The sequence below is a fragment of the Carcharodon carcharias genome, chromosome 11 (genome assembly GCF_017639515.1).
Source record: "Carcharodon carcharias isolate sCarCar2 chromosome 11, sCarCar2.pri, whole genome shotgun sequence".
Lineage (NCBI taxonomy): Eukaryota > Metazoa > Chordata > Chondrichthyes > Lamniformes > Lamnidae > Carcharodon > Carcharodon carcharias.
Window position 1 is genome coordinate 160788971 of NC_054477.1, and position 14487 is coordinate 160803457.

The 14487-nt window shown below is 42.1% G+C and overlaps 1 protein-coding gene across 3 annotated transcripts in view; it reads left to right on the plus strand.

Moving 5' to 3' along the window:
* The window catches only part of pcca (propionyl-CoA carboxylase subunit alpha), a 343073-nt gene that overhangs the window by 72071 nt on the left and 256515 nt on the right, over positions 1-14487 (plus strand). For all 3 annotated transcript variants that reach the window (XM_041199770.1, XM_041199771.1, XM_041199772.1), the window contains 2 exons: positions 9807-9920; positions 10444-10497. In XM_041199770.1, coding sequence (XP_041055704.1) covers positions 9807-9920; positions 10444-10497 — 168 coding nt within the window. The remainder of the gene's footprint in view (positions 1-9806; positions 9921-10443; positions 10498-14487) is intronic.

A 14487-nucleotide genomic window follows, 5' to 3' on the forward strand; every position in this document is an offset into this window, starting at 1 on the left:
TAAGTTAAAGGTGCTAGATAAATATAAGTTATTGTTGTATTGGCTTTCTTTGTGTTTTAACCTCTTCCTTAGTCACCTTCTTGATATAGTATTGGAAGAATCCTCTGTAATTATGTTTTGCATAATATAAAATTCATTATATTCCCTGAATCTTTATTTGAAATTTGCCCTGGATAGCGTTTTGAAAGATGCCCATATCATCTTGCTAAGACCCTTGGATATTGCCCTTTCCTTTACTCTGCATGGCCTTTATGTCCTTGAAGTTTGCTTTTCTGAAGCTGTATGCTGGAATTCAATTCCTTGTGTTGTTCCCAAAATTCTGTAGGCAACTAAGGTGAATGTTGAGTGCCGTTCCTTTGCCACTAAGAGCAAAATCTGGGCCCAACTGTATAGTACATTAAAACCTGCCAGTGCTATTTTTCATCTGCTCTCATTCAACTCATTACATATTTTGTCTAACTCGTATTTTGCAATCCCTTAAAACCTTCTTCGGGTTCAACTTCAATGTACATTAGGATCAGTACAAGCCCAAATGTCAATCCTGGGGCACCATATTACAATTTCCATTCCAAACCTCCAATTTGATGTAACTCCTTAAGCGGGAGCTAGCTGTTTTCTGTCTTCGAGGAACTTATTGTTTCTCTCCGCTGGCCAATTTTGTAGCCTAAATTTTAGGCTGAGTCTCCATCTCTTATAAGCTTTACCAATACCTTTTCATGTAGAATTTTGTCAAATGCTTTTGGTTTCAAGCTAAAGCACTTAGGCATTTTCACAGTTCAATTGGGATGTGGCTTTCTCCAGAATAAGTCAAAGAGGTTGGTCAGGATTTCCCCTTCTGAATCTGTACTGTTTATGGTTTACTAAGCATTATGCAGCTAAGCTAAGTTTACTCATGACAAATTCCAATTTTTATTTAACCATTATTAAAGGAAACCAATCAGGGCTGTAGTTGCCTGCTTCTGTTTTAGCATCCTTTTTGGAGACTAGGGATGGACTTTCTAATCACTTGGGACTTCTCCATTGTTTGATTCCTTCATAATGACCATCATCATGGCACTCATTATATCCCTTGTTTCTTATTACTCTGGAATAAATAAATTCCATCCCAGGAAATTTATTTGTTTTGAGCTTTCTAAGCTTGTCAATATCGAGTCATTTACATGAAAGTTGTTGATTCTATTTGGATTATCATTACTTGGGAGGGACATGTTGCTCATATCTTCTCTTGTGAATTCTTGCAAAAAGTAACCTTTTTAAATCCTCACATCTTCCTTACTGAATACTTGGAAGCAGTAACTAATAAACCTTGTATTAATGTTTCTATGATCATCCCAAGTTTTAACCGTGAACATCTTTACATTTAGTGCATCTCTGATTATCTTTGCACTGTGACATAACTAAACGAACTCCTTGCTGTAATGTTTCGTGTCTGCTGAAATTTCCAGGTCGGTGCTTTTTAAAGGTGTCTGATATGTTACCACACTTTTGGTAAATCCTGTTGTCAGGCAAATTGGAAATGAACGTGTATGTCTTTTCCTTCACTACAGGACTGACTCTCTCCATATGGTTTGCCTACACTGTTGGAGGAGCCACAGCAGGAGAAAGTTGTGGAGGTCAGGATCTGGGAAGGCCAGACAATGGGGACATTTTGTATTTCATGTTGTTTGGAAGTAGTTGATGGAAATCAAATACTGTCCATTCGTCATGTAGCAGCATGTTTGCAATCAGAAATCAGATGATTTTGTTGCCTGGTAGCTGTGAGCCTTTGCCCTTTCTTCTCTTTCCCCTTCCCCCGTTCCCTCCATGAATAGTCAATGCTTTGCCTGGTTGAAGAGAAAGGGGAGAACATGGTGGCTTTCACCTCTGTTGCTCTCCAGCAGAAGCATTGCTAGTAGCTGTGGATTTGCCATGGTGGACTGCAGAGGAGGAACCCTAGCAGTAAAATTGACATTGCAAATTGATTTCTCTTATAATGATGGTCTTTGAGTGAATTAACATTGGTTGGTATTAACAACAGAGCCTAGAAGGTCCCAGATCATCCCACACCTTTGTAACTCACTGCTCTTATAGCATTATAGAATCATTTAGAGCATAGTAGGAGACCATTCAGCTTACCAAGTCTATGTCAGCTCTCTGTGGATCAATCCAGTCAGTCTTATTCCCCCACTCTATCCCCGTAGCCCTGCAGGCTTATTTCCTCCAAGTGCCCATCCAATTTCCTTTTGAAATCATTGATCATCTCCACTTCCACCAAAGCAGTAAGCTTCAGGCCATTACCACTTACTACGTAATAAAGTTCTTCCCCACATCCCCCTGTAACTCTTGCTCAAAACCTTAAATCTGTATCCGCTGGTCCACGTACCATCAGTAAATGAGCGTTTCTGTACCTGAAGTCTAGAGTTCATTTTGAAGCAATAGAAGTTCTTCTTAGAATCCACAAGGAACTCAACTATGCCAGCTGGGGAATAACTGACAGCTTTGGCCAATGCCACAGCTTGTTCTCCCAAAGCTCTCTCAGTTTCTAGGTCCAGAAAGGTGCTGCATTAAATCTGGTACCTAAGTTGTGGTGGCATGTTTGAACTCAGCATCCCTGTGGTGGTGGTGGTGGTGGTGGAGGTGGTGGTGGTGGTGGTGGTGGCGGCGTCGGGTGGCTGGCGGGGAAGGCTGTTAACAGGGGGAAAAACAGCCAGAGTTTATAACCCAGATCGCTGACTAGTACCCACTACGGAGAAATGCGTGTGTTTGGCTGTCAAACATATTTTCAAATTGGGCTAAATTGTGATTCCCTTCACAGCCAAATAGCCTGCCAAACCTTTGTTCAGAGACTCACTTAAATGGCTACCTGGTTGTGGGGTATCAGGAACTCCTGCCACCTATGCATTTGAACCCAAGCGTGAATCACCTTTAAAAAGTGGGTCTGAAGAAAAAATAGATTCACAGCAAACAGAGACTGGTTCACAGCAGGCAGTGCCCTTATAAAGAGCCTGTACGCAGTACAGCAAGTCAAAACTACAGTAGAGATTCCTAATTAAAGCAGGACTATTTCACCAACAGAGTGCAGTGAGTGGAGGATAGTTACACAATCCAAATTATGTGCTGAAAATGTAATCCCAGGACTTTATAGCAGTATCATTCTGATTGACGGTGGAATTAACCAATGATCTCCAATCTAGCCAGGGTTACTGGAGTTGCAACATGCAACCATTTAGTTTTAAAGAAGAGAGACAAAAAGTAAATTCTGCACTCCAAGGAGTGTGGTTCTCAGTTGTATTACTGAGGCAGCTGGGCTTTCTGTCTCTGTGTGCCACATTGCAATTACCGGAGATATTCACTATGATGGGCACCTTGTTGAGGTCTGCCAAATGATTAGTTTCCAGTGGAAAATTAGAATGAAGGTGGAGTACATGTTGCTTGGGTTGTGTGGGTTTACTGTATCGTTATAAATTGGGCCTTCAGTATCTGCCCACTTTGTGGCAGCATCTAACTGTGATACGTTGGGGTTCAGTCTGGGTTCAGCTCAAGCTAGCCCTTGTTTTTTCTTATTGCTGTTAGTGGGATCTTGCTGTTCGCAAATTGGCAGCCGCATTTCCTACATTACAACAGTGACTACACTTCAGAAGCACTTCATTGGTTGTAAATGCATTGGGAGGTCCTGAGGTTGTGAACGGCACTATATAAGTGCAAGTCTTTCTTTCAGGATTACTGAATATAGCAACCTAGAAATGCCTTTGCTTTTGATTAAAAGCTTTTGTCCTGTGGGTGATCTGCTTCCAGACCTTCATCGCCAATGACACCCTGAGCTGATTGCTAAGAATGCACAGAAGCAGAGAGGGTGCAATTGTTAATTAATTTCAGTCTGACCTTTGCTTGGGGCTTTCTCACATCAATGCACCCAAGACTGGGAACCCAGTACCACGGTGAGAGGTTCTATCCCCCACTGCTGCTCTATTACACCTTGGCGCTATCAGTTTGCTGCTCCTCCATGCCATCTCCACGTGGTTTAGCTGCTAATTTCTCGCTGTTTTTCAGAATTAGTGCTAAGTGATATTACGAGTATTTTGGAGTCGAATAATTATGTGGTTTTCATGCAGTCTTGTTATTTTTTTTGTCAGCTGTGGCTCTGTGGATAGCACTCCTGTCTCTGTGTCAGAAGGTTGTGTGTTCAAGCCTCACACATGGAGACTTGAGCACAAAATGTGGGCTCAGGGAGTGCTGCACTAACGGAGGTGCCAGCTTTCGAATGAGAGGTTAAACTGAGGCCAGGTCTGCCCATTCAGGTGATTTAATAGTTTCCAGCCGCTATTCAAAGAACAGGAGCGCTGTCCCCTGTGTCCTGGGGCCAATACCTAGTATGCAATGAACATCACTAAAACAGATTACCTGGTCATTTATCTTATTGCTGTTTGTGGGAACCTTGCTATAGGCAAATAGGTGTTTCCCTACATTAAACATTAGCTACACTGCTGAAGTACTTCACTGGATTGATGCACTTTGGACAGCCTAGGGTCGTGAAAGGTACCATATAAATGTATGTCCTTATTTCTGAAGCCTGCAACCCTTGTTAAACCTTGTCGGTAAGTTTCATTAAGGTAATTGATTGGCGACAGCCAAACCTGGTCCTTTTCTCATTGTTGCCCACATATGCCAGGTCTTGTACAGGGACAACCACTACATATTGGCCCAGATCTTGCAGTCCCACATTTGCTGCTGTTGAGGATCACAATGGCACTGCAACTTCCAGCAATCTCACTTATGCTGAAATCTGGAGGTTATAGTGGAGTCCAATGGTGATAGCTCTGCCGGGACTGTCATCTGGGAACTTGGGCTCATTCCCCAATAGTTACACAACGTTTTATGTAAATTTTTCGGGCTGTACCTGATAGGTGCAGACCATATTCCTTTAAATCAACAAATTTGTGAAAATACACCCACTGCTCTGGCTCCTCTCCTCCCCCCAACCTTACTGTGCCCATGACTCCACTCTCCCACTCCCAGCTCCTCTACCCCCACCCCCCCTGCACGCCCGCCTCAATTCTCTCACCCCTGGCACTCCCAAACCCCTGGCTCTTCAGTCCCGCCGATGTTAGATGCAGCACTTGATGCTATGTGGCTGGTGGTGGTGGTGGTGGTGGTGGGGGGAGGGGGGGGTGGGGGGATTGTAATTAAAACTTATAAACAGCTACATTGCCACCATCATAAAAGAAACTCCAAAGCATCAAGAAACACGTAACTGTCATTGAGCAGAACACAGACCTCAAGGGGCGTGCCTTCAGTTTGTGACTTCAAAAGTGGTTGTGCCTTTGTCAGCAAGGCTCTGCGCCATTCAACCCCTGTGCTGGCTTCCCCCTTGGACCTATGCTGCAGTCAGGAGAGCAGATTCCTGCTGCAGCCTAGAGCCAAGATGGGGGTCATCCTTCATTACACAGTCAGCGGTGAACACCTTCGCTTCGCCATTAACAATATCCGGGCCAATATTACAAGCAGAGGTCCTGAATAATTGTTTCCTGGGGAAGTTTGAAATAGGTTGTCTTATAAGGAAAGATTAAACAGACTGGGCTTGTTTCCATTGATGTTTAGAAGAGATAGAGATGTCTTGATTGAAATATATAGGATCCTGAATGGTATTCATACGGTGGACATGGGAAGGATGTTTCCTCTGGTGGGTGAGTCCAGGACTAGGGGGTACTGTTTTAAAATTAGGGGTTGCCCTTTTAGGACAGAATTGAGGAGAACTTTTTCTCTCCAAGGGTTGTATGACTTTGGAACACTCTGCCTCTGAAGGCAGTGGAGGCGGGGTCGCTGAATATTTTTGAGGCGGAGGTAGATAGATTCTTGTTAGGCGAGGGAATCAAAGGTTATCGGGGGTAGATGGAAATGTGGAATTCAAAACACAAACAGATCATGATCTTATTGAATAACGGACTAGGCTGGAGGGGTCGAATGGCCTACCTCTGCTCCTATTTTGTATGTATAAGTGTTACTGGCCCTGCTGTCAAGTTGACTGATATCAGTCAAACTTAAGCACAGAACTGGGATCAAACCCAGAATCTTCCTGAGCTGCAAAGATAAATGCTGCATGGGGCTGTCCACCCACCTGAATTGTCCTTGACTTGAGACTCCAGAAATTAAAGATTTACCCATAGGAGCATCCTGTGGGTGACCCAGGAGAAAAAAGAAAATCATAGGGTCATCAAAATTCTCTTTGAACACTTTCATTTACTAGTTATAAACAGATTGAAGATGGACATGGGAAAAGGTATTTGAGTGACTGTCAAGAATCATCCAATCAGGTAATGATATGTCTTTGTCCAGTTGGTATGGGAAGGTGGGGCTGGATGACCAGTGGGGGAGAGTGTGGGAGTTGGGGCCTTGGAGGCAAAAAGTCATGTGATGGAACCTGCAGGAATATCTCCAGTCAGAGTTGGCAAACCTACTGCTGCACCAGGCAGTGTTTTTTTTACCCCCACAGTGATTAAGCAAGCTCTGCACTTAACTTTATTAGTAATCCTCTTCCATAACAGCGACTTATGTTTATGTAGTGCCTTTAGTGCAATTAAAAGTCCGAAGGCACTTTACAGGAGCATTATAAAGGAGAATTTGACAATGAGCCGCATAAGGAGATATTAGGGAAGATGCCCCACAGCTGGTCAAAGAGGAAGGCTTTAAGGACTGTCTTAAAGGAGAAAAGAGAGGTAGAGTCCAAGAGGTTTAGGAAGGGAACTCCAGAGCATAGGGCCTAGGCAGGTGAAGGCATGATCCGCAGGGGTCAGTGCATGGGCCCTAGCTATTCACAATGTATATCAATGATTTAGATGAGGGAATCAAAAGTAATATTTCCAAGTTTGCTGATGACACAAAACTTGGTGGGAACATGAGAGGTGAGGAAGGTGCTAAGAGGCTTCAAGGTGATTTAGACAGGTTGAGTGAGTGGGAAAATGCATAGCAGATGCGCTATAATGTGGATAAGTGTGAAGTTATCCACTTCGGTTGGAAAAACTGAATGACAAGAGTATTATTTAAATGGTGATAGACTGGGAAATGTTGATGTGCAAAGGGATCTGAGTGTCCTTGTACACCAATCACTGAAAGCAAGCATGCAGTTAAGGCAAATGGTATGTTGTCCTTTATTGCGAGAGGACTTGAGTACAAGATGTCTTACTGCAGCTGTACAGGGCCTTGGGAGACCATGCCTGGAGTATTGTGTGCAGCTTTGGTCGCCTTACCTAAGAAAGGATATACTTGCCATAGAGGGAGTGCAGCGAAGGTTTACCAGACTGATTCCTGGGAAGGCAGGATTGTTGTATGAGGTGAGATTGGGTTGACTAGGCCTGTGTTCACTGGAATTTAGAAGAATGAGAGGGGATCTCATTGAAACGTATAAAATTCTGACAGGGATGGGCAGACTGGATGCAGGGATGATGTTTCCTCTGGTTGGGGGTGGGGGAGGGGGACTAGAACAAGGGGGTCACAGTCTCAGGTTATGGGGTAGGCCACTTAGGACTGAGATGAGGAGAAACTTCTTCATTCAGAGGGTGGTGAACCTATGAAATTCTCTACTACAGAAGGCTGTGGAGGCCATGTCACTGAATATATTTAAGAAGGAAATAGATTTCTGGACTCTGAAGGCATCAAGGAGTATGGCGTTGAGATAGAGGGTCAGCCATGATCATATTGAATGGCGGAGCAGGCTCGAAGGGCTGAATGACACACTCTTGCTTCTATTTTCCATGTTTCTATGACCACCAGTGGTAGAGTGACTAAAATTGGGGGATGGGTAAGAGGACAGAATTGGAGGAGTGCAGGGTACTCAGATGGTTGTATAGCTGGAAGAGGTTACAGAGGTAGGAAGGGGTGAGACTGGAGAGGGATTTGAACATAAGGCTGAGGATTTTAAAATTGAGATGTTGCCAGACCAGGAGCTAATGTAGCTCAGCGGGCATAGGAGGTGATGGGTGAACGGGATTTGGCAGTGGACTCAGTAACTCAGTGTTTGGTGGGTATAGAAAGGCTACAGTGTGGTATTAAGTAGGATTTGCCTAAATCCATTTGTACTATATTTTCTTGTTCTAAAACTAAAAGAAAGGGCTTTTACCTCAGTTCTCTTACATAAGTATTCCAGTACATCTCCTAGATTTAATTGATATTAAGAACTTAAATGACATTTTTCAGAATTCCCACATAAGACCCCTGTAATAGATGCAGCAGGCCAGTGAAATAAAACCAGGAAATTGCCACTGAGATATGTGTAACTCATCATGCAATGGAAATGTTCCTAAATTGCTTCCTGATGGGATAAACTCCCATTGAGTAAATCTTGCTAAATGCCAGTACCCTCCTCTGAATATAGCTAACTCCACATTTGATAAAAAGCGGGAACTGGATATAGAAATGCACACGTCTTTTCACTTCTGTATCACTCAAAAGAAAATACACTATCTGGCCATTATCTTGTTGCTGTTTGTGGGACCTTGCAAAATGTGCAAATTGGCTGCTGTGTGTTTTTAAAATTTTCAACAGTACACTTCATAAGTACTTTATAGTTGTGTAATGCACTTTGGGTCATCCTGAAGTTGTGAAAGGCGCTATAGAAATGCACCTTCTTTTCTGTTTGAAGATGTGATCTAGCTGCTGTAGCTGTTCCCCTAGTGATTTTTTTTGTACCCATTAAGGTGAAGGGTGTTTGTGTTATGGAATGGAAAACCCTCCTATCATGGCATCCTTACTGGGTTTGAACTCGGGCCTTAGAGGTGCAAACAAATGTCTCAGCCATTGCGCTGAACAGTTTTCAGGTAAGATAGTTCTGAAGATCAGTCCTAGAGCAAAGGGGCAGAATTACACTGCTTACTGTTTATAGTAAAACCATCAATCTGGTTTTGTTTAGACATAGAATAGCATACTTTTAGAATAGTAAACAGCAGAAATTTTTACCTCCTCTTCTCATCCTTTTAGTTGTTTAACAAAGATTGCACTAAATTTGTCACTGTTGTTATAAGTTTGAGAATATTACTTTCAAAATTAATTGTGACAATTCTTCTGAGTAGAATTCAGCTTGCACATGTAGCAGTAATTCTGGATTGTAAAGCACTCTAATGCAACGGACTAACAATATTAAATTCAGTAACGTTCTGCATTTTAATTGAATGTTAAATTGCAGATAGCTCCCTCTGTTTCTTTAATCTTATAAAAAGAATATGGGTGTGGGTGAAACTTTTGAGTCAGTGCCTGCCTGGATAAATAATTCCCTAGATTTTCCGGTTCACGTGCAACGATATTGAACTCTTTAGACATTGGCCTTAATTTGTGCATGTTGCTGACCTGATGCTGTGCAGGGACATTTGGAGCATCCCTGCATTGAATTCACTCTAATTATCTCCAACATCCTGGGGAGCCTGCTTAGAAATGGCCATGAGTGTTTGTTATTCAGTACAATTTTATTAACTGCCTAGGCTACATGTAATCATCATTTGTATTTCCAAACATTCAAGGCTATAGACGCATTAAATGGCCACAGTCATTCATTTATATTTAATTGCAATTAATTTTAACAATTGATGTGCTGATTGCCCGGAATCAGTCTCTTGTGTAACAGTGCACTTTAAAAAGTCACTTGCTGATTTTAAAATCATTTTATAGGTATTGCAGTGCCTTTATTGTTCAACAAACCGAAACACAATGTGGGTAAAGAACATGTTTTAAATCTCGTCGAAGTCACCTCTTCCAAAGCCATGCTTGAATGTAAAATATAAGTTAATTATTTTCGCCTGAGAATATCCTGTTGAAGCAGAATTTTGCCTTTGTTCCTGCAGGTTCATGTTAAAATGGCAGATGAGGCCTCCTGTGTTGGACCAGCCCCCACCAACAAAAGCTACCTCAACCTGGATGCCATCATGGAAACTATTCAAAAGACCGGTGCCCAAGCTGTGAGTCTGAATGTGCTTAAAGCCCATTGCTGCTGCTTGTATATTCCTCGGGAAACAGCAGAACTTGTAAAAGAGTGACTATCCTCTTCCTGTTTAGTTCATGTGACGCGAGTTAAATTGCAAGCTTGATTGGTACTGGAAATCAAAGGCTCTGTAGCATCTGGCAGTGCCTGTCACTGATCCTGCAGGTGGCTGCAGAATTCAGCTTTTCACACCAGGGAGTAACTTGAGTTCATTTCATAATTTACTTTTATTTATTATTATTAAAAAAATTCTAATTAATCTTGAGCACTGAATTAGCATTCCCCCCTTAATATTTGTTGTAGTAATTGTTCCTTAAGCTACTCACTCTGCAGGAAATCAATGAACATTCGCATTGCCAATACACATGGTCAGGCAAACAATGCGATCAAATTTTCTTTCCTTGTTTCAAGCGCTGAATAAGATAAATGGTGATAGACTTAAGATTAATTAGGAGCTTAAAAGATTATATTATATATGCCTTCTGCTTTTTTTGTCTTAGGTCCACCCAGGATATGGGTTTCTTTCAGAAAACAAAGAATTTGCCAGACGTCTGGTAAGTTTCGTTGTTGATGTCCCCCCCTTGCTGTTGATTAATCTTGCGGAAAGGATAGACATGGCAGTTCGCCTGTGAGTAACGAACATGTGAGTTGAGAGAGAGGGGCCTGATTTAAAGCAAGGCTGAAACCTTCACAGTGGTGCTGTTGATGACTCAGCTGGCCTCATCAGTGTGTATTATGATAACTTGAGAATTCTGGCTTGATGAGATTCAACTGAAAGCATGGGGGAGAAATTACACGAGCCTCGCTGACACAAACAGCCCTGAAAAATGTTTAAATGGCATAATGATTCTCGAAAAATCAGCGATTTCAAAGAATAGAGGCCATTTCTGAAATTACACTGCAATCTTGTTCCATAAAATTAACCCTTCAGCTCTGTTAAAAGTTAGCGTATCACCACTTTAACTTTCAATGCTCCATGGTGCGCATATAAAACCCCAGAAGGGCATATACTATTTAAAACCCCTTTTCATTTTATCCATTTGCTTTCTATTCCCCAGCACAGGGGATACATAAATCAGTTCAGTGTTTTAGATTGTACGCATTGTAGGAATTGCCCAGTTTATGACCATTATAAATTTTTAAAAATCTGTTTGAACCACTGAATGTTTGTTTCAATGTCGTTTAAAAGCCATTTAAACCAGGATAAGCCCATTGGTTGAATTTAAGGTTTAGTTCAATTGTATAAGTATAAGGTACACTTGAATGATTAGTAGCTTAAGTACAACTTTTGATAAAACTAATTGCTCATAACTCAACAATGTAACAGGAGGTTACAACATCCAAATTTTCTACCTATCTGTATTTGCAGCATTTTATTCAATGTATTTCTTCAAAGCAGAAGTTGATGAAGGATTTTATTCTTATTTTAATAAATGATAAATATAAATGGTAAAGAGCGCAGCTGTTCGTCTATTGTAATATGGACATGCTCCACTGGCAGATAGTGACCCTCTAGGTCAGGAGGCGTCATTACAGCACTTCCACTGACGAACAAGCAGAGGCACTCAGTCACTAATTAATGCAGAGGAGCCTTGTTATTGTCACTTTCAATTTGCCAGCCTAGAATGTGACAATAAGCAGGAAGTGACGCTAACTGAACTTCATTGTAATAGTGGTACTAATCCAGCATGGTCGTGGCTTCGTTGAGGAAATGGTCTGAATGCAATGTTATTTTTGTTTTAAACAGTGCCTGTTACGTGAGTTTTGCTGTCATAGAATCAAAGGAGTCCGTTCGGCCCATCGCGTTTACACTGGCTGTTTTGAAGATTAATCCAGTTGGTCCCACTCCCTTGCTCTTTATCCATCTTCCTGCAATATTTTCTCCTTCAAGTATTTATCCAATTCCCTTCTGAAGTGCACTATTGAATGTTTCCACCACCCTGTCAGGCAGTGCCTTCAAAGTCCTATTCATGCATGGGGAAAAAAAAGTTTTCCTCATGGTTACCTTGGCTCTTTTCCAATCACCTAGAATCTGTGCCCTCTGGTTATTGACCCTTCACCATTTTTCCTTATTTTTTCTAACTAAACCCTTCATGATTTTAAACACCTTTCAAATCCCTCCATTCCCTTGTCCCTCCTTCCCTGTCTCTGTAACAGCCTCCAGTCCTACAAATCTCCAAGATCTCTGCGCTGTTCCACTGTCCCACCATTTGCAGCTTGTGCCTTCAGCTGCTAAGGCCCTAAACTCTGGAATTCCCTCCTTAAACCTCTCCCTAACTCTCTGTCCTCCTTTAAGACGCTCCTTAAAATCTAGCTCTTTGACCAAGCTTTTGGTCACCTGTCCTCTAACATCTCCTTGCATGGCTTGATGACAGATTTTGTTTGATACTTGCTCCTGCGAAATGCCTTGTGATGTTTTCCTGCTTTAAAGGTGTTACATAAATGCAATTTACTGTTGTTGCTATAATTGCAATCTTGTTTTTTCAACAAAAAACTTTCATTTGGATAAATTTTTCTGTTCGTCAAGGTGAGGGATTGCTGGAGTTTGGAAATGGAACATTAACATTTGAGCAGCCATTGTCAGCATCAGTCAGCTTTGGATCTGATACAGCATGGATGTGATGTTGATTAAAGATTGTTCTATTCCGCCTTAAGAATATGCCTCAGTGACAACTTCTGAAGAGAGCGTCAGTTTGATGTTTGCCACTTCCAACATCAGATATCTTACGACTCGCCTGAGTGAAATTATATCAGCGCTAAAGGAGTTTTGTGATATAGGTTAAGGCTGCCCAAACTCAGCTCGTGTGGAGGTTCATGCAGATAGAGGAGATGTATTGCAAATTTAATAGTGAACACCAGAAATAGGAGCAGGAGTAGACTATGTGGCCCCTTGAACCTACTCCACCGTTCAGTATGGTCGTGCCTGCTCTTGAGCTTCAACTGCACTTTCCCGTCTGCCCCCCATATCCTTTAATCCCCTGAGAGATCAAAAATCTGTCTATCCCAGCCTTAAACATATTCAGTGATGGATCCACCCACCTTCTGGGATAGAAAATTCCAAATATTCACAACCCTTTGATTGTACTATTGACAGTTGTGAATACTTCTGTACACTTGATTAGCAAACTGTAGTAGCCTGCGTACAAAGTACACATTCAGGGGACTATGCAAATGTACATTTATGAATGGGGGTCTTGTGAGAGCTACATTTAGGTCAGATGTAACAACAACTACTTGCATTTACTTAGCACTTCTAACTCAGTAAAATATCTCAACGTGCTTCACAGGAGGGTTATCAAACAAAATTTGTCACTGAGCCATAGAAGAACATATTAGGACAGGTGATCAAAAGAGAAAGGTTTCACGGAACGCCGTAAAGGAGGAGAGCAGCAGAGAGGTTTGTGGAGGGAATTCCAGAGCTTAGGGTCCAGGCAGCTGAAGGAGAGACTGCAAATGGTGTGGAGATGGAAATCAGGGATGTGCAAGAGGCTGGAATTGGAGGAACGCAGAGATCTCAAAGGGTTGTATCATTCTAATTCCTCATTACAATACAGAGGAGCCGCAGTACAGATTTTGTGATAGTGAAATAAGGAGCTGTCATAGATACTGACCACTGCAACTGTGCTTCCAGTTTTTCTGGTCAGTAGCTCATATCAATTTTGTGCGCTTACACATGCATGCAATTCATGAAACCAGTGATTACAATTAAAAAATGAAGAAGTAAAGAAAGTATGTGCATTTGTTTGGCACCTTTCATGACCTCAGGGCACCCCAAAAAGCTTTGTGATTGGTGAAGTACTTCTGAAGCACAGTCGCTGTTGTTATGTAGGGAAAGAAATACTCTTGAAGGATATATAAACACAAATAATAGTCATGCCATGGTGAGGATTAAAGAAGTTAAGGTTAGCATTAAAGGAAAAAGTTTTTAAAGTTACCACAAAAAGAGTTAAGCCTGAGGATTGGAGGTATTTTAGAATTCGGTGAAGGAGGACTAAGAAATTGATCAAGAGAAATGGAATATGGAAGAGAGTGGACTAACACGAGACATAAAACAGATTGTGAAAGCTTCTGTAGATATGTAAAAAGGGAGAGATTAGCGAAAGTAAACCTAATTTCCTTGGAAAGAATTACAGGAGAAATTATAATGGGGAATAAGGAAATGGCAGAGTCATTAAACAAATACTTGGGTCTGAATTTCACGCCCCCACCAGTGGGCTTTTGGGCGGGGGAGCAGGGGGAGAGCATGAAATAGGATGAATGGGCTTCCCACCTCTGTGATTTTATGCTGGGGCGGGCGAGGCCTCAGACGGGCTGCCTGCCCTTGTTCCTTTTTGAGGCCCTTAAGTGGCCAATTATTGACCAGTTAAGGGCCGTTTCCTGCCCAGCCTCAATTTTTACGTTGGCAGGAGGATTTCCAGGGTCTGGGGGTGAAGCCCTAAAATGATTGGGTTTAGGCCTCGGGCAGGAAGGGTGGGATGCTCCTCCATCAGAAGCCCCCTTCTAACTTTGGGTGTTCCATCCCCCAGCCCCACGGCCTCTCCCCC